This window comes from Vicia villosa, linkage group LG4, assembly GCF_029867415.1.
Source record: "Vicia villosa cultivar HV-30 ecotype Madison, WI linkage group LG4, Vvil1.0, whole genome shotgun sequence".
In the NCBI taxonomy this organism is placed as follows: domain Eukaryota; kingdom Viridiplantae; phylum Streptophyta; class Magnoliopsida; order Fabales; family Fabaceae; genus Vicia; species Vicia villosa.
Window position 1 is genome coordinate 91,246,625 of NC_081183.1, and position 27,949 is coordinate 91,274,573.

At 36.3% G+C, this 27,949-nt stretch overlaps 2 protein-coding genes across 2 annotated transcripts in view; one reads left to right on the forward strand and one right to left on the reverse strand.

Annotated features, from left to right (window-relative positions):
• LOC131597512 (uncharacterized) overlaps positions 1 to 6,461 on the reverse strand; it is a 52,946-nt gene extending 46,485 nt beyond the window's left edge. The window contains exons 1-2 of the mRNA XM_058870206.1: positions 5,639 to 6,461; positions 5,322 to 5,521 (exon numbers count right to left, since the gene is read on the reverse strand). Of these exons, the coding sequence (XP_058726189.1) occupies positions 5,322 to 5,521; positions 5,639 to 6,461 (1,023 nt within the window). The remainder of the gene's footprint in view (positions 1 to 5,321; positions 5,522 to 5,638) is intronic.
• Positions 6,462 to 27,042: 20,581 nt separating this feature from the next.
• On the forward strand, positions 27,043 to 27,587 carry LOC131599332 (chemocyanin-like). The gene is made up of 2 exons (XM_058871734.1): positions 27,043 to 27,225; positions 27,340 to 27,587. The coding sequence occupies exons 1-2, from the start codon at positions 27,087 to 27,089 to the stop codon at positions 27,543 to 27,545; spliced, it is 345 nt and encodes a 114-aa protein (XP_058727717.1). The 5' UTR covers positions 27,043 to 27,086; the 3' UTR covers positions 27,546 to 27,587.
• Positions 27,588 to 27,949: the final 362 nt, after the last annotated feature.

Consider the following 27,949-nt stretch of genomic DNA (forward strand, 5'->3'; position numbering starts at 1 on the left):
TCAGGTGCTAAACCATATTGTTCACCTGCTTCCCGGTAACCTTACTGATGACAGTAACCTTGCTGTTGGTTTATTCACAATCACCTTATTGATGTATCCCGGTAACCTTACCGATGACAGTAACCTTGCTGTTGGTGTATTCCCAATCACCTGATTGACGTATCCCGGTAACCTTACCGGTGATAGCAACCTTGCTGTTCATTTCACTCATAAAACATACGCATTAGCATCTACATATCATCTAGTACTACAAACGCCCAGTTTCTAACCCACGTGTCGTGAGTTTCCAACCATCGTGTTGTGATTGGTTTGTTTTCCGACCCTCGAGTCGTGAGTTTCCAACCCTCGGGTTGTGTTTGGTTCTTTTTCCGACCCTCGAGTCGTGAATGTCCGACCCTCGAGTCGCGATTTTCTAAACATATCATTTTCTTTCCGACCCTCGAGTTGCGAACATATCCTTCATGCATCTACACGATACTGTCAAGGACTTTATGCGGATAAACTTGCTAGCACTATAGCAAGTGAAACTTTTTCATGCAGGTAAGTTTGCTAGAACTATAGCAAATGATTCCTCTTATGCAAGTGAGCTTGTCAGAACTATGACAAGTAATTCTATTGGTGCAGGTGAACTCGTCCGAACTAGGGCAAGTGATCCTAATGGTGCAGGTGAAATTTGTCCGAATTAGGGCAAACATTCCTAATGGTGCAGGTGAGCTTGTCAGAACTATGACAAGTAATCCTATTGGTGCAGGTGAACTCGTCCGAACCAGGACAAGTGACTCCTAATGGTGTAGGTGAAATTTGTCCGAATCAGGGCAAATAATCCTAATGGTGCAGGTGAAATTTGTCCGAATCAGGGCAAATGATCCAAATGGTGCAGGTGAGCTTGTCAGAACTATGACAAGTGATCCTATTGGTGCAGGTGAACTCGTCCGAACCAGGGCAAGTGATCCTAATGGTGCATGTAAACTCGTCCGAACCAGGGCGAGTGATTATAATGGTGCAGGTGAAATTTGTCGAAATCAGGGCAAATAATCTTAATGGTGCAGGTGAAATTTGTCCGAATCAGGGCAAATGATCCAAATGGTGCAGGTGAGCTTGTCAGAACTATGACAAGTAATCCTATTGGTGCAGGTGAAATTGTCCGAATCAGGGCAAATAATCCTAATGGTGCAGGTGAAATTGTCCGAATCAGGGCAAATAATCCTAATGGTGCAGGTGAACTTGTCCGAACAAGGGCAAGGGATCCTATTGGTGCAGGTGAGCTTGCTAGAACTATAGCAAGTGATCCTTTTGGGGTTCACAAGCTACGAAAGCTTGCTAGCGCTATAGCAAGTTAACTATCTTCTACAACAAACTGCGAGTCGTCGCTATTGATAGTTACGTTTACCCATCACGTTAGTCCCTCAGCAGTGATCAAAGGGTTTTACAAAGGGTTCTTCAATGGAGTTTATCACGTTAGTCCCTCGGCAGTGATCTTCTTCAAGACTACAAAGGGTTTCACAAAGGGGTTTTACAACAAGGTTTTACAAAGGGTTCTTCAATTGGGTTTATCACGTTAGTCCCTCGGTAGTGATCTTCTCCAAAACATCATCAATAACAAACAAAGGTTTTGTTTTTCTTTTTCAAAGTTACTAACATACTTCGACTAACATAGTTAATAGTCATGCATCATTCAAATTACATACCTCATTCATACATAATGCATATACATACATCGCTCTCATTTATTTTGAGAAGCTCATTGCATCATACATCACATGCATCATAACATTACATAAAATTCAGGTTGCCTTTTCAGGCCATACTTCAATCAAAGCGCAGTGGTTCCTTTCAAAAGCATATGCTTCACACTCTAAAATAAGAGGGGTATTTACCTTGGATGGCATCTTTAAGCCCATCTCTTACGAAACTTTTTCCCAACTAATGCAAATTTCAGGGCATTTCAGTGTTCAATCATCTTCTACCTTTAGATCACGATAGGCAGACGTGCCTATCTGACTCTTCAGGTTTAAGAAGATTGAACAGGGGCAGCTATCATACCCCAAAATTTTCCCTATTCATTTCATCTTCAATGATTCAAGGTTCAAGGGTTAATTCAAGTCACTCTCTCCTAATCAAAGGGTCTTCAAAATAGGGTTTGCATTTTATCAAAGGATTTTTGAGTCTCTAAGGCCTCAAATGGTTCTCAAGGTGTCTCATATGTCACAAGGTATCTCCATGTCAATTACCAAGCTTCAATCCCAAGAATTTCTCATTCAAATGCTCAGATGATCCACAATCGACTAGTTTGACCTAAAAGTCAACTATGGGCAAAGTACAGTCAAAACTCCTGACTTTTGGTAAACATCAAGTATTTGAGGCTATATCCATCATTTTATCAAAGGTTGATCATAATCCGTTAATAAAGACTCAGAAATGAACAAAGTCAAAAGGTTCAAATTAAGGGCTTTTTATATGAAAGTCAACTCAACTTTGACTGGTCATAACTTCTACATGGAGTGTCAGAAATTTCTCACTTAATGCCTATTTTGAGGGAAATTGAATCCTCTACAACTTTTCCTCTCACAAGACAAGGCCAAAAATGCGCCATTTGAGAGATATGGTACAAAAGATTTTAGGTCCTTTTCAAAGGTCAACCGAAAGCAGTTTTTTGTCAAAGGGCATATCATCAAGATAACATCTCCAAATGAAAAATATGTTCCAAAGTGGCTTGTAGAGGACATCTTGAGGTTTCCAAAACGTTCTAGAACTCTCCCATATCTTAAAAATTGAGGGAGATATGCCTCGTCAAAGTTGGTCGATTTTGGATGGAAAATGTGAAGCAAATAAGGGTTAAACTTGGATTTTTTCCAAATGGGCCTATTATTTTATGATCCAAACTTGCTTATAGAAGTATTAAGAAGCTCCAAACTCAAGCCCAAGATTATGTGACTTTTATTATATTTTTAGTGAATTTTTATTCATTAAAAATACTAGTTAATTCAAATATTTGAAAGATATAGGAAAGATTTGATTAAGTTTTGGTTTACAATCAATATCAACAATCAAAATATCCCATCTTTGATTCAATTTCGTGTTAAAAGAGATTGGGAAGAAAAGATTGAGTTTTGGACAAATTTGGAAAAAGTGGAAATCAATTTTCAATCAAATTCTAATTTAATAATTTAAGGAGATTTGATTCAAATGGTTAACCTAAAAACCTTCCATGATATACATACTAGGAATCCTAATGGTGAGGGGGGCAAAAATCTGCAGCCAAAAGCCATAGTAGAGTTCTTGGAATTCAAGCAAAAAATCAAACTCGAATTCAAAGTGTCTAGCCGATTCAAGGGATTTTGAGGATTCAGGCACATTCCTAGAGCAACCTTGAAGCTATTCCAATCGCTAGCAGGTTTGAAAGCTCCCAAAATCAGTCTTAATAAGCCACGATTTGACCTTCCCTAAATTGTTTCGATTGCATTGATTCGAATATCATAAACAGGTTTTGAGTGTATATAAATGTTCATGGTGGTGTTTTGACTGTTTCTGGACACTTAATTGGACCGGTGCGTGTTTATCTTGTGATATGCCATTGATGGTGCTTATGGTTTGGTTTTAGGGGTTTTTGATACAGGAAGAATTAGGATTAATGGAGACCACCATTAGATTCAGCGGCCAATTCCTAGTCGATTCACGTTTTTATTTAAGATTTATTTGACTCATACAACAGGATTCAATAGCGCAGGGTTGTAGTGACATTATGGAACCATAGGTAGAAGTCTGGCTTTTTTTTTTCAGACACGAACGAGGAAGACGAAGGGCGTGGCACAATCCAACACGTCCATTCAAATTTTTGCGCGCGTGTTTGGTTGGGTAATCAGGCTTTCTATATTAACTAACTAAGGCGTATTAAAAACAAGAACGAAGCATAGCTGGGTTGGCAAAAGGCATGAGCGAAATTCTCAGGGAGGGGTTCGATCCCTAGCTCTCTCTTATTTGTTAAGAGATAACAACTTCCTTGATTCAGTGCGTGACGTCTAAGGAAGTGCATGGTGCGACCTCAGGTTTGAGCCTCATAGATTCTCTTGTTCCAGATCTAACACACATTAATATGCAAGTCCATCATGGAGCCTCCCAGGTGCATAACACAGGATCGAAGCCAGGTTCCTATACAATTTTTTATTTATTTATTTGTTTTATTTATCTGTTAGGTTAAATGATAATTATTTGTATTTTAGTTAATTAGTTTATTTTAGGATTAGATATAAATTAGGGTTAGGCTCTTAACTAGGGTTTAGGATTTTCTCCCGATTATTTCGATTATGTCGATTTAATCTAGTTTTAATTATAAATCACAAAAACCCTAGAAGTTATCAATGCATTAGGGTTTGCCCGATCCCACTACCATTTGGCAAAAAAAAACATTATTCTTATTCAATTGATTCTTGATTAATATAATTTTCTCCTCGATCCGACTATATCTATTAGTCGCATTGGCGAGAAATAAATTTAATATAATTAATTTATTATTAATTCTAATTAAATTAATTCTTGGTTGATTCTCTCCTCGATCTGACTAAACCTATTGGTTGCATTGACGAGAGATAAGATAATAAAACATAAATAACGAAACTCATTGTCATGTAATAACCAAATCTATTGGTTATGAGAGGTGGTGATAAAACTCATAATTTAATTACAAGATTAAAATACACCTCATTTGCTGTCTGTGACGATCGAATCTATCGATCAAAATAACCAGCAATACCTCAGATAATTCGTTAACTATAATGATCAAATCTATTGATTATCGCACCAAACGAAAACATATTAAATCAGGGTTGTACGCCCAAATATTAAAACACATCAAATCAAACTACGGATTTTCATCACTTTTCAATCAGGAAAATCAAAATGCCCTTTCAAATCACAAATTCAAAACTACAACAGGCCATTCAAAAAGCCTTCAAACCATATCATATCAAATTCAAAGGCGTACAATCCTGTCCCCGAACTATGTTGACTCTGATTCTCCCTAAGGAGATACGTAGGCACTTGGTAACAAGGTGACTCCCCTTCCCTAAAACCTCAATTCTTTCAAATCTCACTTTTCGCCCTCTTCATTTCCTTAGCTATTAACCTTAATAAATTTAACCATAAACCTTTACCTCAGATACAAACCTTAGGAAAGGGTTAAGGGTGCCTAACACCTTCCCTTAACCTGATTATAATAATCTTACCCTGAATCTTTATACTGTGTAGGACTTCCTATTCTCCCTTCAGAATAGGTGGTGACTCTAAAAAGTTAATTTTAGGGCAGGTTGCTACAGCTCTAAAACCACAGGAATGACCGGAGGGGTAACCCTTGGCACAACAGGGATATCAGATGGATATGGCATACCATACTCAACAACTCGATCGTAAATCCACCTAAAATAAGGATCTGAAGGGATGTAGTTCCTTAGTCCTAATTCTCTCGTACCTACTTTCTTTACCTTGGACCAAGCTCTAATAAACAACTTCTTCTTCCCGGGTTTATCTGAATCATAATCAAAGTTTTCCGCACTAAGGTATATGGAGTGTGGTTTGTCTTTCAAAGCGAAACCAAACTGATGTCGAGCTAATATGGGATTATAAGTTATTCCTCCTTGGGTACCAAGAAGAGGTACATTTGGGAAATCTCCGCAACTATCAAACAAATGGGTTCCTTCAAACTCTTTTTGGTTCCAAACAATATCATCGTAAGAAAGCCTCATGACTCTTTGAACCCAAGTCCAACCTTCTTCGTTCTTTATCACGGAACGGGGTAAGTGTGAAATAAACCAATTATGTAATAGAGGTGCGCATCCAAGAACGCAACCTTTCCCTTTAGATGATCGATGATGGATGGAATGTAACAAGTCACCCACTAATGTAGGAACGAGATTATTGCTGGTGAATATCTTAATGGCAATTACATCCACAATTTTGTCATAACGAGGAAACAAGACTTGCCCAGAGATTAGGAAAGCGAGGACTTTTTCGAGAGCGTTCATGCTTGCAGCATTAATCATGATTTCAGCCTGATTATACAAGAAGTCAATAGGCAAACCAGTATATTCTCCTTCATTCACCCAAGCCTTTTTGATTTCTGACCGAGGCAAGTGCAATGCAGCAGCAACATCTTCCAACTTAGGAATCTCTTCTTCGCCAGTGTAGGGCATCTGCTCAAGTACCGGTAATCCTAGTATGGAGAAAAATTCCTCTAATGTGGGAACCATATGAAAGTATCTATAAGTAAAGCAATTAAGGAGAGGATCATAAAACCGGATCATGGTGTTGAGGAGCGCTTCATCCACTTTGGTTCGTACCAGGCTGATTAATCTGTTAAGAGACTCATAAAGCACAAAAGCACCAGAAACATTATCACAAAGAATCTTTAGAGATGTAGGCACTCCCTTAAAGCTAAGGAAAAAAGGATTACGAACTTTGATTTCCATGACCTACAAAACAAATTATGGTTAACAATCCTTTAACTCCTTGGAATGAGTTAGCAATGATATGTATGAATGATGCATGGATGCATGAGTCACAAACACAAATAAGTCCACACAAATCACACAATTTCCTTAGGCTTGGCTTGAATGGAGTTTGACCGGGTGGGATACCCTTCCCAAAGGTACATCTATGGATAAAGAGATTTCAGCAACGGGTTCTACCAGTGATCCAGAATTTTCAGCCCCTTCTAAAGCACTCTCGAACATGGTACATGCATACCACGCAATGATACTTTAGGAAGAAACCTATCTGAGCTGTAGTATCGGGTCGCGACCATAACTTGGCATGCACCAAGAATATCCCTCCCACTACGTTCCTAAAAGTTAAGATGGGTTAAAGGTGACTAAAGGTCCTTGAACTCCGACGCATCCAAAGATACATGCGTAAACCTCTCTCATGCAAAAGTGGTACACAATAACTAGTGGAGGCCTAACTCAAGTGCGAACTTCATATTGACCAATCCCAAGCATGCACAAGGGAGGTCTCCATGACTATGCCGCTCCTATCTTAAGTGTTCTTGAATCCGGGTGTAGGATTCGTCCTTCATTTTTTCCCAAAACAGCCCTGAAAAATAAAGCAAACGATAGAAAACATTTAAGTGAATCCTAAACTTTTAAGGTAACCCCTCTTTTATTCGAAGTATCCCCAGCAGGGTCGCCAGTTCTGTAATACGGAGAACTGACTTTTAAAGAAAATGTAGCGGTAAGCAAGAGTCGCCACCGACTTTTATTTTATCCAATTTAATAGAATGGCTAAAAGAACAGGAAAAACCCTTTAAAAGAAATTTTGAGTTCGGGGGGTAATTTATACAAAGGGAAGGTGTAAAAGAAATTTTTAGTTCGGGGGGTAATTTATACAAAGGGAAGGTGTAAGGCACCCTTTGCATCCATGGTTTTCCATGGGCTCTTAATTGCTTAGCTCACTTTGAAATGTTTGAAAAGGTTTGCAGTGAATAAAGAAAAAGATTTGAAATAAGGACTTTAGCTTGTAAATAAGCAAAGCCTTTTTGAAGGTTTTTGATAAAGGTTAAGAAAAAGATTTAAACCAGAGCAAGCAATTAGGAGGTAATTACCATTAACGTTAAAGAGTTCTTTTTGCCTTTCAGGGCTATCCATACCATAAGAGGGTAGGAAGTCCTTTTATTGGAGGTTGAAGGGTCGTCAAGATTATCGTTCGCCATAAGACTGTCCCTGCCATAAAGAGGGAAGGTAGTCTAAGGGAAGGATAGAACAGTCATTTTAGGCAACCAAAGAGGACGCCTCAACAATCGAAAGGGACTATCACATCATATCGTAGGTAACTTCGAGGGGCAAGATCATATAACCGAAGGCATCATCGAAGGGACTTATGATCTTTTGTGATGAGAATGAACTGAGGGCAACATTTGCTGAGGCATCCTCAGAATCCGAGGTGTCGCACGCTCGCGAAAAAGAACAGAGTCGCCACTAATATATTTATCCCATAAGGGAAAGGAATATCAGGTAACCTACATAGGAAGGAACAGGGTCTTGCAACCAGCGAATCTAGGTACGGGAGTCGGTTACGCAAGGGGAAGGTATTAGCACCCCTCACGCCCATCGTACTCGATGGTATCCACCTATGTTTGTTTCTATCTAAAAGGTGTATATCTATGTCTAAAATCTAAATGCGAAATGAATGAAAAATGTAGGGAAAAGAAATAATTGTACTCGCACGGGCCCTACCCCGCTGCCTACGTATCCTTTTCAGGAATCAGAGTTACCGTAGCTCGGCTCACGATTTTCTGTTTGTTTTTTTGTTTTTTAGTTGGGCGGAGTTAGCGTTCGCGCTCTTGCATAAGGGGACAGCCTACGATGCGTTCGAGCGGAAATAACATTGCCCTTAAGAAAAGAGATGAGAGAGAGATTTTGAGTGTTTCGAGGAAATCCCTTAAGCAAGGGAAACTCGAGTTACTCTTTGGTTGGTGTTTTTTAGAAATTGGGAACTTACGCTCGAATGGTTCCCTAAAGCAAGGGAGATCCAAGCACTCGAATGATTCCCTTAAGCAAGGGAGATTCAAGCTTCCATTCCCTTTTTAATGATTTTCACTTTTTTATTAATGTTTTTTAAGTATTTTCTTTGTATTTTTTAGAGGGATTTTATTTTGAATATTTTTAGATGTTTTAATGTTGTAAGAAAAGAATGAAAAAGGGGGAGACTAGCATAATTTCTAAGCCTAGAGTTATTGTTGTTTACAAGTCTAAATCCTAATGTTAACATGGTAATGGAATCCTAAAAGGAGCATACTAATGATATTAACAAAGTAGGCCTAAAATGTGGCCAAAAGCTAGCAACAAAATCACACAACAATTATACCAAACATGGAAATGACACAAAAGAATAAAAGAGAAGATGATTCAAGTATTAGTGCAAAATTAACCTAAAAATACTACTATTTTTATGAGCCCTTTTTTAATGTCATTTTTTATGAGGTTTTCTAAAAGAATCTAACAATTGTATTCTAAACAAATTACCTAAACTCTACTTAGCAAAAAAGTGATGGTTTTTATTATGTTTTTTTAATTCTCTAAATTCTAACCAAAATGAAATGATTTGTCAACTAAAAGTAAAATGGAAAAGAACTAAGTAGAAAACCTAAATTCTATCAATTTTTAAAATGGAGTCAGGGGGGTACAATGTGAAGTCAGGGAGTTTGATTTAGTAAATGTGCAGGGCCTGGCAGCAAAGGCCTAATGGTATTTTGTTTGCACTCAGAAAAAAAATGGGGTTCGTGGACTGAAGGGAGGTGTGGGTGAGAAATCCGTGTGGGAGGCCCATGGTTAAGATCCAGATTGCACATCAGATTTTGATTCAATTAGTACTTCAGACTTATGCTATTTCCAAGTTAATCACCATGTTAATCACATCAGATTTTTTAGTTAATTTCAATTAACAGTAGTTAGTCTCCATTAATTCTAGTTAAACCAATTAACAAAAAAAAGAAAAATTGAAATAGGGAAAGGGATTAGGTTTACTTGTTGAGCGACTATTGGAATTCTGAAGAACTTCTTCTCTCTTATCGCGAACTCTCGACGGCGGCGCCGGAACGAAGCTCTCTCTCCGATCAAACTTCTTCTCTCGTCTTTACCGCTCAGGCCTCATAACTCGGATTCATCTTTTGGTTCGTCTTCGTCTGACACTCAATCTTTCTCCGATTCGAATCCTCCTCGTCTTGATCCTGAGGCCGCAAGCGAATCGGATGACGAAGAGCTACTATATGGATGCGATCTTGAATCGGTACAAAGGTTGCGATCTGGAATCGTTTGGCGTGGGTGGTGCGATGATGTCAAAGGTGTGCTTCCGATTTGCAAGTGCTTGCTGGAGATTCATTGAAGATGATGAACTCTGGATTGATGAAGATGAAGATTGGAGCCAAAGTTTGTTACAAGGTGAGTTCCGCTTTTTCTGAATTCTCTTCCTCTTTCTGTTGTGCTCTTCTTTCTGTGTGCGATTTCTTCTGTGTTGTTGTGTTATTGCGTGAGAATGAGTGAAACTGGGAGAATGTGAGTTTGTTGTGATGTTGTTGTTTGAGGATTGAAGGATAAGTGCGTGTTGGTGACGAGTGAGGTCTAGCTCTGTCGTAGCAAAGCTTCAGAGGTTGAAGCTCTGCTCAACAATGGAGGTGAGCATTTTGTGAGTGTGAGGGAGATGAAGGTGAAGGTCGAGAGAGTCTGAGGGAGAGTGATGAAGTGGATGAAAGGTGATGAAGTGGTGGTGAATGAAGCATGTAAAAAAAGTGGTGAGCGTGAATGAAGGGGATGGAATGGGCGTGGAGAAGAAACTGGTGAGAGATGATTCTGTTATATATAGATTGAGAGGGAGTGAAATCAGTTAGAAATGAGAGTTTTTGAGCCTTAGGATCAGTGAGACAGTTAGGAGATTAAGGGTGAGGATTGAGTTGGTTTTTAGGTAGTTATGAGTTCTAAAAGTTAGTTACAAATTCTGTTACTCTGTTATTGAAGTTGGTTATAACAGTTGGGATTGGTTAGGAAAGTTGGTTTTTCTGTTACAAAAGTCAATTAGGTTGTTAGTTTGAAAACAAAGTTAGTAAGTTGGGAAAGAGTTAGTTTGGAGAATAGTTGAGGTGATTATATATGTACATGATGAACTGAATAAATTTGCAGTTTGATATGTATTGGACTGCCCCTTTGAACTTGTTCTTTTATGCAGGACTGTTTTTGTAGACAGTAGGTATTGGCACTGTTTTGTTCTTTGGACTGATGCTTCAATTGTGTTTTGTAGGAATGTATGTTGGAGCTTTGAATGAAGGTCTGAATGCAGTATGTATGGTGTTATGAATTTATGGCTTATGGCTGCCGTTTATTTATTTTTTTTTTTTAAAGAATGTATGTGACTGTTTTGGTTTGGTTTTTTGAATTGTATGGTTAGAATTGAGTTAGGTTCTGTTGAAGTTAGGATGAATTGATTTGAAAATGATACGAAATGGGACTGTTTTGGTTATTTTGAATATGTTATGTAGTTTGTGTATGAATTCGTTAGCTGATACGTTTGGAAACGATTTGAATTGACATGAATGTGATGATGTTTGGGTTATGAGGTGCAGGTTTTGGACATGGTGAGATTGTTTTGAATTATACAGGTTTAGACTTTTTCTCCTGATTGCTGCTTGAACATGATTCTGTTGTGGTCTGCTTTGATGCAGGTTAGTTTCGGTTGGTTATGGTGATAAGCTTCAAGTTGTGAAAGCATGACATGGAATTCAACCAGAGCTTGTAGTCACCTGGGTATAATATGAGATTTTGCCCATGAAGCACTTTGGAACTTTGAAGACCAAATAGAAGCTAAAGCCTTTTGAAGATTCGAGTGAGGGTTCAGACTCAGTTTGACTTTGGTCAAGGTCTGACTTGGTCAACAGTTGACCCAAATGTCAACTGTTGACAAAAGTCAAAGTTGGAATTTTTTATGTAATTCTGTATTATTTTTTTTGGTGTGATGTATTCTTGGTAATTTGTAATGTATTTGAACTTTGGAAATGTAATTTGGCTCTTTGTAACTTTATCCAAACCTTGAACTTTCCCTCCACTTTTGCTTGATTAGAAATTTCAAATATTCCTCTTTTGAATGAGATCCTTCGCTTATGATTTCTTTCTTCAAGCACCCTTAATGCTTCTAATAGTAAGAATCCATATGGGCAAGTCAATAGAATTTGGTCCACAAATGTCAACCCTCTTGACTTGTTGACTTAAAGGTCAACTCATAACTGAATGTGAGTATCTTTATATTTTTTTTTTCGGATCCAAATGAGCAATTATCCTTTATTTCTCTAAATGCTTGACATCAAAAGAATTTGCACTTTAATCTTCAAATCGGCCATTAACCCAATATCTTGTCGTTAGAAGAAACAAAACCCGAACAATGGTTGCCCCCACGGAGATGAATCAATACCTCAACCCAATTCATAGCATCATAACCGAATCAAGCAATGTAGTACATATGAGGCCATAACCTTAATCAAGAAATCTTGATTCAAATGACCCAGGAAATAAACCTTAGGTCAAGCAATAAGTCATTTGAACAAATGCCTTTCAAAAGACCTGTACCGATCACAGTCTTGATTAAGTGTCAAACACCCCTTTTGAGGGAATAAATAACCTTTTGCCAAGGCTTAGATGAAATCCTTGTTTGCTCCAGGGACCTTGATCTCATGCTTTTAGATGTTTTAGTTAACGAATGAATGCATGATATGTTAGATGACCTAACGGAGAGTATGTACATGAACGCAAAGCCTAAGCCAGTTAGAAATTAAAGGGTAGGACAAATTTGGGGTATGACACGAGGGACTTGACTATTCTGTAATGAAAAAGCAACAAGGCAACAGGCAACAAGAGGTGTTACCATAAAAGGTGTGTGGGTGCACAATCACGTGGTTGATTCAAATATATTATCTTGTAAATTAGTTATTCTAATTCTGTTCAGAGTTGCACTCCCTAGAATTACTAACCACACAGTTATAATGTAATAATGTAATAATATCACAGTTTAAGTGCCTTCAAGGCCAAACAATACAAACCCTGAGCAGTTACAAAAATATATCAATCATGGGGAGGGGGGAAAAGCAATTTATAAGATAATCCCAAAAAACTAATAGGTTAACCACAAGAAATAATGTAGGGGTTAGAATTAAATGAGAATGAGTTTAGGGTTACCACAAGGTTTGAGCTTTGACCGGTTGGTTAACCCTGAAAATTAACGAAGGAAAAAAATAAGGGTTAGTGTATTACAGATTCATAGACTGTTGATGCAAACCCTGTTTTAATTTAAAAGGTAAAAAATAAAAAATTAAAATGACAATTAGAAACTTAGCTTTTCGATCTGGTACGGCGCGTGGCTGAAGGATCTTGGTTAACCCTGAAAATTGGGCACAAAGAAGAGAAACGTTAGTGCATCAACTGATCTACAACCCTGATTCATCGGGATAAATCAGGGTTAGAAACCATAAGGTTAAATAAATTAAACAAAACTAATAATTTAAATGATACCAAAGGTTAAAGAAAAAGTCGAGAGTTCGAATCAATGTATCAATTAAATAATTATTGGATGGAATCCTAATTATTTAATTGATAGAAATTTATTTGAAAATAAAATTGAATTTTAAATGAAAAAAACAACAATTATTAATAAAATTGTAAAAAAAATCGAACTTTCGATAAAAAGAAAAAAAATAAAATAATAATATGAAAATATAAATTTTAGTGAATAAATAAAAATATTTTAATAAACAAAAGAAAAGAAGAAAATAAATAAATAAATAAGACTATGTAATTAAAAATAAATAATAAAAAAAATTAGAAATAAACTTAGTTGGATCCTGTGTGGTACGCATCTGAGAGTCCATGGTATGTCTGCAGGCTTGTGGACATTGGATCAATCTGGGTGGTGATCTGATGGTTGTGGTGAAGGACCTCATGGTGCACGCGCGCAATGCCTCCACACTGAATCACTGTGTGAATGCTAACAAAGAAATTCAACAAAATATATGACCCCAGTGAGGATCGAACCGGCGTTTCGTGCCTCCAACGCCTTTGGACACACCCTTCCACCCCTCGGCCACTGCTTGTTTGTTGATTAACACACGCGTTCTATTAATAATATATACAAAAATGGTGCCAGATTGGGAAAACGCACCAATTTTTGAACGATCCAATGACATAGTGACACCACATCATCTTCTTCATGGAAACCTGTAAATAGCCTTTTACAGCGCTCTTTTACAGAGTGCTATGAAAACTCAAACCTATAACACCTGTCAAACGCCAGATCACACATACGTGCACAAAAATAAAAAATAAGGCCATCGTTGGCTTCGTCTTGGCCATACGATCGTACCTATACCAAAATCAAGACCTGATTCTTGCTGAAACCAAAAGCCCTAATCAGAAACCCTAATATTCGTTCATGGCTAACATCATCAAACAAGCATAGTAATGCAATTAAAGCTCCAGATAGTATCAACACATCATCATGAATACATATATGCAACTAATTTTCATAAACAATGCATGAATGATCCTAATCGAACTCAGGTTTAAGAGCTACTTACCGTGACTTAGAGGAGAGATTTCTGTGGGTGTTGATGTCACGTAATGATCCACACAGGTTCAGTGAACTCCAAGGAATGTGTTGGAACCTTTGAATCTCTTTGAAATCTCCTCTAATGCCAAAACCGATCTTGAGTTTTTGTTGAATTTTTGAGAGCTTTGAAGATCACTTTTGGTTGCAGAATTTTGTGCCTCAGGGTTTCGTTCAATTGTCTACTTATAGTGGAAGGTTTTAGGTCAACAATTATGAAGAAAATCTTGATGAATCAATCTTTGCAAATTTGATTGGAAATTGATTTTGAAAGTTCCTAAATATGGCCAAATCTTAATCTTTTTGTCCAAGTCTTGCCTTGCACGAAATTTGATTGGCAATATGAGTTAAATGATGATCTAATTTGATTCAAATCATATTTCTCAACCAAATCTTTGATTTCTTGATTTATTTGAATTTAATCCCTTTTTTAATGAATAAAATTCATATAAAAATCAAATAAACCTCGAAAATTCGTGGAAATTGAATTGGATGTCTTGGATAACTTGTGGAACAAGATTGGGCCAAGAAAGATTGGGTTCCTTTGCAAAAAGATTCATTTTGGAGCCTTTTATTTCACATTTTTCTTCTTAAAATTGTCCAACTTTGACAAGGCATATCTCCCTCAATTTTTAAGATATGTAGGATTTAAAGGACTTTTTGAAAACCTCAAGATGTCCTCTACAAGCCACTTTGGAAGCTTTTTTCCAGTAGAAGATTTTATCTTGATGATATGGGCTTTGACAAAAAACTGCTTATGGTTGACTTTCAAAAAGGACCTATAATGTTTTGATCCATATCTCTCAAATGAAGCATTTTTGGACTTTGCTTGTGAGAGATAAATTTGTAGAGAATTCAATTTCCTTCAAATTAAGCATTGGATGGAAAATTTATGATGTTCCTTGTGAAAGTTAGTGCTGGTCAAAGTTCAGTTGACTTTTAGTCCAAAAAACCCTAATTTAGAAACTTTGGATTTTGTTGATTTATGAACTTTTCTTGATGAATCATGATTAATCCTTGATCAAATGATGAATGATACTTCAAAATAAGGATGTTGACCAAAAATTAGGAATTTTGACAATACTTTGACCACAGTTGACTTTTAGGTCAATCTAGTCGACTGTTGACTTTTTGAGAAATTGACTGGGCAATCCTTAGAATTGAAGCTTGTACTTTGCCATAAAGATAGTTTGAAACATCATTAGCTATATGAAATCCATTGTAGACCTTGAGCCACTGATTTTCTTTAGAGAATTTGAAACCCTAATTCATTGAGCCATTGTTTAGGAGAGTGTATCTTTGAGTCTTGAGCTTTTGCATGAGCTTGAATAGGAGAAAAGAGATGGGCAAATTTTAGGGTATGACACCATGCCACCAAAACAATTTCCTCAAATCTTGATACATTTTAGTAGCACCGGGATGAATACTTAAACCACTTATACGCCCTTCTTCAAGAATTCTCTTTCTCAAATCCGCAACATCCAGAATACAAACTCGATCACGACATCTCATCACACCATTCTCATCAATATGAAAATCACCACCTTTGCCTTGATTAATCAATGTCATAATGTCAACCAATCTCAAATCCGATTTCATACCTTCTCGAATTTCATCAAGAATACCACACGTAAGCTTCAACATACCAAGCTTAACACACGAAGGTGTCGTTTCACAAACCAAACTCAAATCTCTAAATTGTTCCAACAATTCCATCTCTCGCATCATCAACATGGACATATGCAATGATTTCCTACTCAATGCATTGGCTACAACATTTTCTTTTCCAGGATGGTAGTTCAAACCAAAATCATAATCCTTCAAGAAATCCAACCATCTTTGTTGCCTCATGTTCAACTCTTTCTGATCAAACAAATACTTCAAACTCTTGTGATCACTATACACGTCAAATCTTGATCCAAATAAATAATGCCTCCAAAGTTTCAAAATAAACACAACGGCGGCCAACTCTAAATCATGCGTCGGATAATTCCTCTCATAAACTTTAAGTTGCCTAGAAGCATAAGCTACCACTTTCCCTTTTTGCATCAAAACACCTCCCAAACCCAATAATGAAGCATCACAATACACAACAAACGGTTCCAACGGATCCGGTAAAATCAAAATAGGAGCAGAAGTCAATCTTCTCTTAAGCTCTTGAAAATTCACCTCACACTGCGAAGTCCAAATGGAAGCTTGACCCTTCCTAGTCAACAACGTCAACGGCAAAGATAACTTAGAAAATCCTTCAATGAACTTCTTATAATAACCAGCCAAACCAAGAAAACTTCTAATCTCAGAAACAGACTTAGGAGATTCCCATTGAGATACAGCCTCAATCTTCGAAGGATCAACTGAAATACCTCCACTTGAAATCACATGACCAAGGAAATTAACTTCACTCAACCAAAATTCACACTTAGAAAGCTTAGCAAACAACTTCTTCTCTTTCAACACCGATAACACAATTCTCAAATTCTCAACATGATCATCTTCACTCTTAGAATAGATCAAAATATCATCAATGAACACAACCACAAAATTATCAAGATACTCGTGAAAAATCCTATTCATATACTCCATGAATACACCAGGTGCATTAGTCACACCAAACGGCATAACTGAATACTCATAATGACCATACCTCATCCGAAAAGTAGTCTTCTGAATATCCTCCGCTTTCACACGAATCTGATGATATCCACACCTCAAATCAATCTTGCTAAACACACAAGCTCTAACCAACTGATCCATCAAATTATCAATCCTCGGAAGTGGATACTTGTTCTTAATCGTCACCTTGTTCAATTGCCTATAATCAACATAAAGCCTCATAGAACCTTCCTTCTTCTTAACCAACAAAACAGGTGCACCCCAAGGCGATACACTAGGACGAATAAACTTCTTCTCCAACAAATCCTCAAGTTGACTCTTCAACTCTCTCAACTCAGAAGCAGGCATCTTATTTGGAGCCATCGATACAGGACTAGTTCCAGGAACTAAATCAATCGAAAACTCAACCTCACGTTCCGGCGGTAAATCACTTACATCCTCAGGAAATACCTCCACAAAATCACAAACTATTGGCAATTCCTCAATTGTTCTCTCCTCATGAACATCTAAGGTTGCCAACAACATAAACATCTCAGCTCCATCTTGAACAGATTCATCAACTTGCTTAGAAGATAAAAAAAAACTTCCTTAACACCAATCTCAGGAAAAATAACCGTCTTATAAAAGCAATTGATATACACACGATTAAATTCCAACCAATTCATACCCAAAATCACATCAAGATGCTCTAACAGAAGACAAACTAAATCAATCCCAAAATTTCTACCAAAAATACTCAAAGGACAATTCAAACACACATAAGAAGTAGAAACAGAACCCATAGCAGGTGTATCAATAACCATACTTCTACACATGTCAGATAACGCAAGATTCAATCTCTTAGCACAATCCAAAGAAATGAAAGAATGTGTCGCACCGGTATCAATAATAGCAATCAAAGGTGTACCATTAATAAAGCACGTACCTTGGATTAGCCTATCATCGGTAGAATCCTCTGTACCAGACAATGCAAACACTTTCCCTTTCGCTTGCTCTTTCTTCGGTTTATCACATTTGGTGCTAATGTGACCTTGCTCCCCACAATTGTAACAAGTCACACTCGAACCAACTCCACACTTGTTTGCCTTGTGACCACTCTTGCCACACTTGAAACATGTCACCTCAACTTTGGAACAATCAACAACACGATGTCCCTCAACACCACATTTGAATCACTTAAGTGGAGTAGAAGTTCCTCCCCCACTTGGCTTTCCGCCAAAACTAGCTTTCTTCTTATTATCATACGGTTTCTCACGATATTGACCCTTCTTCTCATTCATAGCCTTGTAGTGAGAAGCACTCTCCCTACTATCCTCATCATAAATACGACTCTTGTTAACCAACTCCGTAAATCGAGTAATCTGTTGATACCCAATCGCCTTCTTGATATCATGCCTCAAACCATTCACAAACTTCAAGCACTTAGATCATTCTGCATTCATAGTATTGTAGTGAGGATAATACTTGATCAACTCTTGAAACTTTGCAGAATACTCCGCCACCATTCCATTTCCTTGCTTCAATTCAAGAAACTCCATTTCCTTCTTTCCACGACAATCTTCCGGAAAATAGTTTTCCAGAAATGCATCACGGAAAAGATCCCAAGTAATCTGAATACCTTCCTCATCAAACCTATGATCATTATTACCCCACCAATCCTCAGCTTCTTTCTCTAACATGTGATTACCAAACTGCACTCTCTTAGCATCGGTTCAATTCATGACTCGAAAGATCTTCTTAGTCGCTTTCAACCAAACTTGAGCCTTATCCGGTTCATGCTCTCCCTCGAAGGTAGAAGGATTGTTCCTCTAGAACTTCCCCAAAGCACGATACTCATCATCATCACCATTCCGATTTCCAGCATTAGCCTGAGGAATTTAACCAAGAGATCCAGCCAACATCCTTAATGCATCAGCAGTGACATCATCATTCCTTCTAGCAACATACGTCCTACGACAACAAACAATAAAAAACAGACAAATCACTATCGATCGTGTCAGACACACAAATCTAATGTAACACCCCTTAACCAACTGGTCGACTAGGCACTGATACCACTAATGTAACACCCCTTTCTAATACCCCAAAATAATAGTCATAAACAAATACTCAGAGTAAACATGCATATAAACAAGGGGCGTCACAACAACTTTTTCAAAAACTAAAAGCTTTTAAAAACCAACATTCATACATCCACAAACATACAATTCACCTGGGCATCAATATAACACAGAATTTTGAAAACGCACAGAATTTTGTTGTTTTGGTGTCATCCGTCGGGCGAGCACCAGGCGAGCAGCAGGCGAGTGAGGTTTTTTGTGGTCACGCTACTGACTTGGAGCGTCGGGCGAAGGAATTCTTCCGCCGAGAGAAAATGCCATGTTTTGTGAAAATTCAAATGATCATAACTTTTGATCCGTAACTCCGTTTTATGCGTCGTTCGAAGCGTTAGGAAGCTAGGGTGATTATCTATATGATAAGATAGAATTGGTTAGCATTTGATGATTTAATTATGATGTTGTTGTGTAAATGACATGTAATGGTGTATGTCATGGATTAATGTTAATTGCGGATAACATGTATTGGTATTCCGTACCATGTGCTAGTTGTGATATATGGGAAACGATGGATCTAATTGTTATGCATTGTTGTAATTGTTGTATGATAAATTTGTTTTGTACGATGGTTGAATAATTCAATTAGTTAAATTTCGGTGATATGTGGAACACCCCTTTCTAATACCCCAAAATAATAGTCATAAACAAATACTCAGAGTAAATATGCATATAAACAAGGGGCGTCACAACGACGTTTTCAAAAACTAAAAGCTTTTAAAAACCAACATTCATACATCCACAAACATACAATTCATCAGGTCATCAATATAACACATTTTACTTAACGTAATTCTTTAAGAATATGCATACACAGCAGAAATAACAAATACTCATGCATTGTATAAATGATTCATGTCCCATACCGTGATCATATCACAAATATTATCTAAAACGGAGATCATAACATCATATCCAAAATACTTGGCACTAAGGCCTCCCACGACAACAATAAACATCATAAGAAACATAAGATAGTATCAAGATACAAAACAAAATCAAACATGAGTTCAACACACTAATCCTATCCCAGTGTTACATGACCAGAGCATCAACTCAGTACCTAATCCAAACAAAGACTCGGAGCTCATCGGCTAAATCCTCGGACAAACAACTACTCGTCTGAACAACACGTTACTAACAAACGACAACATTCAAACAGAAGGGTGAGAATTCAAATTATCATAGAAAATATAATAATGAGAAATGCAACATAAACAAGCATACATTTTTACAATTCATCACTCTTCATAAAACATGCATATCAATCAAATTTCCATCCACACATTCATATCACATAATCACATATAATAACATTTCACAACAACACGTGCGACTCAAGTGTGACTCTATGCGATATGCATGTGGATCCCTCCGTTATCATTTTCGGTCATGCCGATTGTCATTCTCTCAAGACTAGATAACCACCTCAAAGCTTCATACTCGTTAAGCTTTCAAACCCATACTCGTTAGGTTTGGGACAAGTAAATAACCTTCACGAGATTACCCAACATTTCCACTTTCAAGGACTCATGCTTGTGTACGTGTGCAACAAAACAAAACTCATGCATTTAAGACGATTATACTATCTCCTAAACTACACAATCACATCTTTACAATTTTGCACAACATGACATTCAATCCAATCTCAATCATAAATTAGAAGTTAGCAAATTAAATCACATAATTCATGATTATTATACCACACAATACATCCATGGATATTGATCATAAATAACTCATCCATAACATACATTCATAATTAAATGTTATTCTCAACTAATATCATAATTAATTAAACAAGTGCCAACCAATTTTATTATATCATATAGACAATCATATTAGCTTCAATATGCTTCAAACGGAACTTAAAAAGGAGTTATGGATCAAAAGATATGAACATTTGAAATTTCACAAAACTAGGCATTTTCGCCCGGCGGAAGGATTGGTTCGCCCGGTGCTCCAAGGCAGTAACTTGGTCACAAAAACCCATGATCGCCCGCTACACTCTCCTGGAGAAGGCATGTAGGCACTGAATCTCCCGGCGAAGCAAAACACTCGCCCGACCCTCTACACCAGAATCAGAAAACGCTGATGCGTTTCAGCACTTCCATTTTCAAACCAAATCCGTTTTTTAACACATTCAACTCAGTTCAAACATCATTTTATCACATGGTATGGGTTCCTATTCATGTATCTAGCTAAGGGTCAACCATATAACACATTAATCATGAATAATTCGCAAAATCCAATTGATTTCACATGAAAAGTTAGGGTTCATATATTTTCAGAAATTTCAATGATTAAAGAGAATCACACAAACACAAACATTACCTAATCATAGATTCTACAAGAATTTGAATTCTAACCCTTGCCTCTAGCTCTTAATCCACCCTCTTCAAGAAATCTACAAATCCCCTTTTTCTTCTCTTCTATGTTCTTCCTCTCTTCTTTCTATCTTTTTCCTCTTTTTTTCTAATTAGGTTATAACACAAAGTTCTCTCCTAATTTTCATTATTTCATTGGGCTTAATACATCCAATACTCTTTCTCACTCAACTAAGCCCATTTATCTAATTTCTAATAAAATTCTACCATTTATTAATTAGCATAAATAACATATTACCACACAATTAAATAATTATCACTCGAACAATAATTAAATAAAACACACAAACAATTATCAAATATCAAATAATCCTAAATAAATAAATCTAATAAAATAGGGTGTTATAATATGCTTGGATGTTAAGATTATATGAATAATTCATAATTGCATATGTTTTGATAATTGTATGTATACATGATGCTTACATTTAGAAAATATGTATGTTATTTTGGAGGATTGTTGAGAATGACATTGATTGGCTTGTATGCTATATGTTGTTGTGATTGATAAATGCTATGTGAATGCTTTATTGATGAGGTATGCATGTTGGGCAACATTTGGTGGATAATTCCATTGTGCGAATTATTATGGTATGCAGTATGTCAAGATTGTGTGATAATCTTAATTGCATATATTGTGAGTCTTGTTGCACATGCATTCGTGGTTGGCTTTGAAATATAGGCTGTGAAACTTTGGGTTCACATGGATGACCTTGATCCTTGATCGGAAATAGAGGTAGTGAAACTTTGGGTTCACATGTTGGCTTGGATTCTATTGGTGGAATCGGAAGTGGTGAAACTTTGGGTTCACAATGGTGGCTTTGATCTTGTACGGATCGAAAGCGTGGCTTGGGTTCTAGACATTGAATTGGAAAGCGGTGAAACTTTGGGTTACATGGTACCACATGCATTGAGTTACATTTATTACATTCGAGTCACATTATGTGTTATGTGATTGTTGTTATATCAATGTGATTGCTTTGTGTGATAATTATATATGGTGTATGAATGTATATTTTGAGAAGAGTGATGAATTGTGAAATGTATTCTTGTTGTGTTTTGCATTTTCCATTATTATGTTTATCTATAATAATTTGAATTCTCACCCTTCTGTTTGAATGATGTTCATCATGACATCGTGCAAGTTCTAACGAGTAGCGAGTTATCCGAGGATTTAGCCGAGAAGCTCCTGAGTTTGTTGTTTGATTAGGTAGCGAGTCATATGCTCTGATCATGTAAAACTTGGGGGTTTTTCTTTATTGACTTATGCTTATGTTTGAATATTGCTATCTTATATGTATTTGATCGATACTTTGGATATGTTGTTAACGGCTATGTTGCCTATATTTGATTTTGGTTTTATATGGCATAATTGAATATGTTATTTGAGTTGGTAGATGAATATATTATGAGATATATTCATTGAAATTATTTGATAGCATTTCTATTTTCTGCGTGTGATGTGCATAATTTGATGAAAGCATGAGGTATTCAATTGTGTTACGAGATGATTAGTGCATGTGTTGTATGTTTGTTTTGGGTTTTCAATTGTAGTGAAAACAACATGTGACGCCTCTTTTACTTTATGCATGCTAATACTCTGTGATTAATATGTTATATTTGAGATTAAAAAAGGGGTGTTACACGACCCATTCAGTTAATACCCAGGTGTGTTAACAGCAAGTGCAAGGTACACCTATATGACTGCACAAGCCCACCGGGAAAAAGCACTAGTGGTATTACCTACTTGGCATCGCTAGAGGTGAATCCAAAGTTATGTCACCTACATGGCATCACAACTCCACCATACCAAGAACTCCAATGTGTTAACTGCTCGTGGGGAAATGCCCTATAAGACCCTCACATGGTAGCTCAGGTGTGTACGACATACAGATAACATCGATGTGTTAATACCAAGTAGGAATACCCCTTTTAGACACTCACAAGCACATCACAACGGTAGTCCATCTGAAAATAAGTCCATTAATATTGGTGCCTTACCACCTAGTAGCTTAGCCTACTTCGATTCAAGCATACATCACAACCAGATCCGAACGTTCAACTGGAACAAATGTGGAACAAGCAAAGCAAGTGGTCACACCACAACTTGCATCAACATATTGCATCACCTTAATCACACATAAAAGAGATGCATAACAAGTGATCATGTCATCAACTTGTCATATATTCTAAATAGCTACAAAATCATGGTATTTAATCATAATAATATGGAGTATTAAATAAGCTTTCCAACGCTTATGATCGTGCCCCTTTTCGAGTTACTAAACTCGAGTTATGCTAATTTTAGTATTACTAAAATTTGCTATTCAAGCCGGTTCTCTAAGTGAGTTCTAGCGAAGTCTGGAAGAATTGGAATTTCTTCCAGTATAGGAAAGTTCGCTAGCTCAACTGGTAGCAAAGCTGACTTTGCTAGGCAAGGTCTAGTGAGCGCCGGCAAAGTCAAACAGAGGAAAAAACCTAGTTCTGGAAATGGATAGTTTGCTAAGCGAAATAAGTTCACTAAGAAATAGTACTTGTATGCAGAAAAACGAACAGAAGCAAAAACAGCAAAACCCACATGCAAAACCATCATTTTCCTTTCATTCACTCAACATCTAAGAGAAATAAGTGAAATATAACATGCATGGAAAGATTTCATCAATTAGGACATAGAATAAAGTATTTAACATGCTTTCATGGTTAATCTCACAACCCTTCTTCCCAATCATACAAACCCTTAATTTTCCCCAAGTTCTTATCTATGGAACTTACCTTGGTGTTGATGGAGATGATAAACAAGAATAGGGATGATGAAAATAATCGGTTTGGGTTGCATGAAATGGTTGAGGAAGATGAAGCTGGAAGCTTGAAAATGGAGTTTTCCTTTTCTTCTTGTTTTCATGTATCTCTCTTCTCTCCACTTCCTTCTCCAAATTCAAGTTTTTACAACAAGAGAAAATGAATGAGACACTCCTCAAAACAAGTCTTAATTCATATTTAAAGGTGGAAGTAACCATAATACCCCACACCTAATTGATCAACTTTCTCTAAATAGGTCAATTAGGGTGTTTTATATCCCAAATCTCCAAATGATTTCACTAACATTTCATCAGTGTTAATCATTAGGCGATAGTTATACCGAGTATTACAAGATTGGATAAACTTCTGCTAAGAACTTCTTTAGTAATGGAAAATAAGAGAGGATAAAGGGGATCACCCTGTCTCACACCTCTACCACACTCAAAGAACCCATGGAGTTTTCCATTGAAAGAAACAGAGATCTAGGTAGAATTAAGGATGATCCATATCTAGATAGTGAAAATACCATTGAAACCAAATTGTTTAAGAACTTGGATAAAAATAACCAATTAATAGAATCAAAATCCTTTTTAATATCCACTTTTATAACCAGATTACCACTATAGGATTTCTTATGCATCAAGTAAATAGCTTCAGAGTTAAGTCTTATACAATCTTTAATGCATCTCTCTTGAACAAACCATTTTTTCTCCTTAGATATGATTGTTGACATAATAGAAGAAAGTCTATCTACAATAACCTTAGAAATGATTTTAAATTAAAAGTTAGCTAACACAATAGGTCTAATTAGCTCAATAGAATCAACATTAGAAACTTTAGGAAGGAGAATCAACAATAGAATCAAAAGTGTTAGCATTATAATTAGGCATAATCCAAGAGGAGATAAGGAATTGCTTAACAGCCTCAATGACTTCGTGATGAATAATTCCCCAATAGTGTTGAAAGAAGAAGGCTCTAAAATCATCGGTCCCAGGAGCAACATCTTTGTTTAGATTGAAAATATATTCTTTGATTTCAAGATTTGAGGGGATTTTGGTAAGCATTTGATAAGTTTCTTGATTGATAAAATTAGGGATGATATCATTGATGAGGTCAGAATTTATAACTGTTCCCACATAAGAGAATAAATTCTTGAAATAATCACGTGTATAAGGACCTCTTCATCAGAAACAAGATTTCCATCAATGATAAGAGAAGAGATATTCTTAGTAGCAACCTTTATCTTAGCAATCCTGTGAAAACATAGTGTTTCTCACCATCCAAATGCCATTTAAACTTATCCTTTTCTTTCCAAAATAAATGCTCCTTATGTAAAGCATCTTCAAGCTTGTTCATGCAAAGATTTTCTTCAAACCTGAGAGTCTTAGAGTAACCACCAAACTGGATCTTGTCCTACAACGTGTTCGACTTATCTTCCACTTCAGTAACTAATTGATGGACATTACCAAAGGTTTCTTTGTTCTGGATATTCATATTGTTTTAAGGAACTTGAGCATTTTAGAAAGGACAAACATAAGGCAACCTGGATCTTTTAAATTCCAAGAGAATATGACAACATCTAAGCAAATAGGGTGAGCAATCCACATTTATTTAAATTCTAATTGACAAGCATTAGAAACAATGGAATTATTATTGGGACGCCAATACTCTTGATTTAGACCAAACAAACGGATCAAAACTTGGGAATGAGATGATCTCTTAAGATTGAGGTTGAAATCTTTGAACCACGGGAAGAGCTTGAGAGTACCAGATGAAAGATTCCATTATTTGTTGGACATTACCCTTTTCGTGTCTTCTAGGGAGGAGAAAGAAATCTCATAAAATCCTTTTCCGAGAGACGTAATCCCCACACGACCTAGGTTATTCCATAAAGGAGTGAGTTTTTTCCTTATTGCAACAATGGACAACGGAGATGACCCCTTGGGCCAAATCACCCGACTGTGGAGACTGTGTTTGTAGGTCTCAATCCCCGCTAAGTATTCCTCCTCAAGAATAGATATGGCTAATCGGTCCCCTTTGTAATAGGGTTGAGGTAGCTAAGAGGTTGGAATTTGATAGACATTGGAATTTTCGTTTAGGGCTTGAACGAAGATATTTTTTGAAATTTTCCAAATTGTTTTTCTTTGTAAGGCTGGTCTTTGGGACGTCGATACACAACCAAGGTATTTGAAATATGGTCATGGTGGCGGACCGTCGCAAGCGGCGAGGGAAGATCATAGAGGATTTGCCAAGGAAATCGTTAAACGGTGACGAACTCCCATTCTCTATTATAAGCAAAACTTAATTATTTCTTTTTTAGAATTAATAAATAATTAATATTTTTGAACAATATATATCATCAACATCATCATTTATTCAATGAATTTAAAAAATAGTAGTGTCCTCAAATGGGTGTTACCAAATATTTCTAAAAATGAATCGGGGTAAATATAATTTTCTAAAATTGAAGAAAAAAATCCATTTTTTTAGAAGAAAATTCAATTTTTCCTTCTTTTTGGTAAAATAATGTAAGAATAAAATGGTGGAAGAGATAGCGATTAGTTGGTCTAGTGGTGATTGGCGATAGACTTGATAGGGAAAATCATGGTTCGATACAACCATAGTTTTTAAGATTATTTTAATATCTATTAAATTTAAAAAAAAAAACAATAAACTAGGGTTAGTAAAGTCTTTTAGACAACAAATACCACTTGAAAATTGTGATTTTTCATTAAAAGATTATACTAACTTACTCTCTCCAATCTCTATTATAAGTAAAAATTGATTATTTCTTTTTTAAACTCGGTAAATAATTAATATTTTTAAACAAAATATATATTATTAACATCAACCATACAATGAATTTAGAAATTAGTATTTATAATAAAGAATGAATTGTGGATTTCTTAAGGCGCATATAGACTATAAAACCATCACTCATGCTTCTCTACTGAGCACTCAAAATTATTTAGCAAGTGTAGTTATCTAAATCAATTAAAAGATGGGTGAGGGAAGAGGCAGTGCCAATATCACAAGTGTTATTGCAATGCTACTATTATGTATATTTGTGTTTCATCCTAACATGATCCATGCAGTAATTTTCACTGTTGGTGATGGCCAAGGTTGGTCCTTTGGTATTCAAAACTGGCCTGCAGGAAAAACTTTCAAGGCAGGTGACACACTTGGTAAGCATGAAGCATCCCTTATTTTATATTTTTTTAATTTCTATTATGAAATTCAAATGCATTAATAATAAAAATGAATTGTAATCTAAGACATGTTTTGTTTTCTACATGCAGTATTTAATTACGCTCCTTCTCTACACAATGTGGTGAAAGTGAGTGAGGCTGATTTCAATGCATGTGTGTCTAAACCTCTAAGTGGAACAAGAATTTTTACATCTGGAGCAGATAGAATTGTGCTTGTTAAGGGAACTAATTTCTTCTTATGTGGTGTTCCTGGTCATTGTGGTGCAGGACAGAAAATTGCAGTCAATGCTATTTAAAATCTTAATTATTATTTCATGCATTGCAATATGTAATGTAATTTGGTGTTATTTCATATCTATAATTTTGCTATTCTATTTTTTTCATGAAATAAGTGATTCTTCAATGTTGTTGGGTGTTTATCTTGATTTTATATTTGAAAAAATTAATCAGAACATCAACATATAAATATTCAAACGTAGAGTTTTGAATGGACTAAAACTTAATAATTAATATTAATATCTAATTTATTATTTTAGGGACATAGATAATTTGATTAGTTAATTCATAACCCTTTTAGCGAAGAATGTAATCTCTGGCCAAATGGCGTTTTAAATTGCGAAATACAACGAATTATGAATGGATGAGTAAATGAATTTGCTAAATAGTTTTAATGTATAAAATTGTAATGAGATGAAGGTTT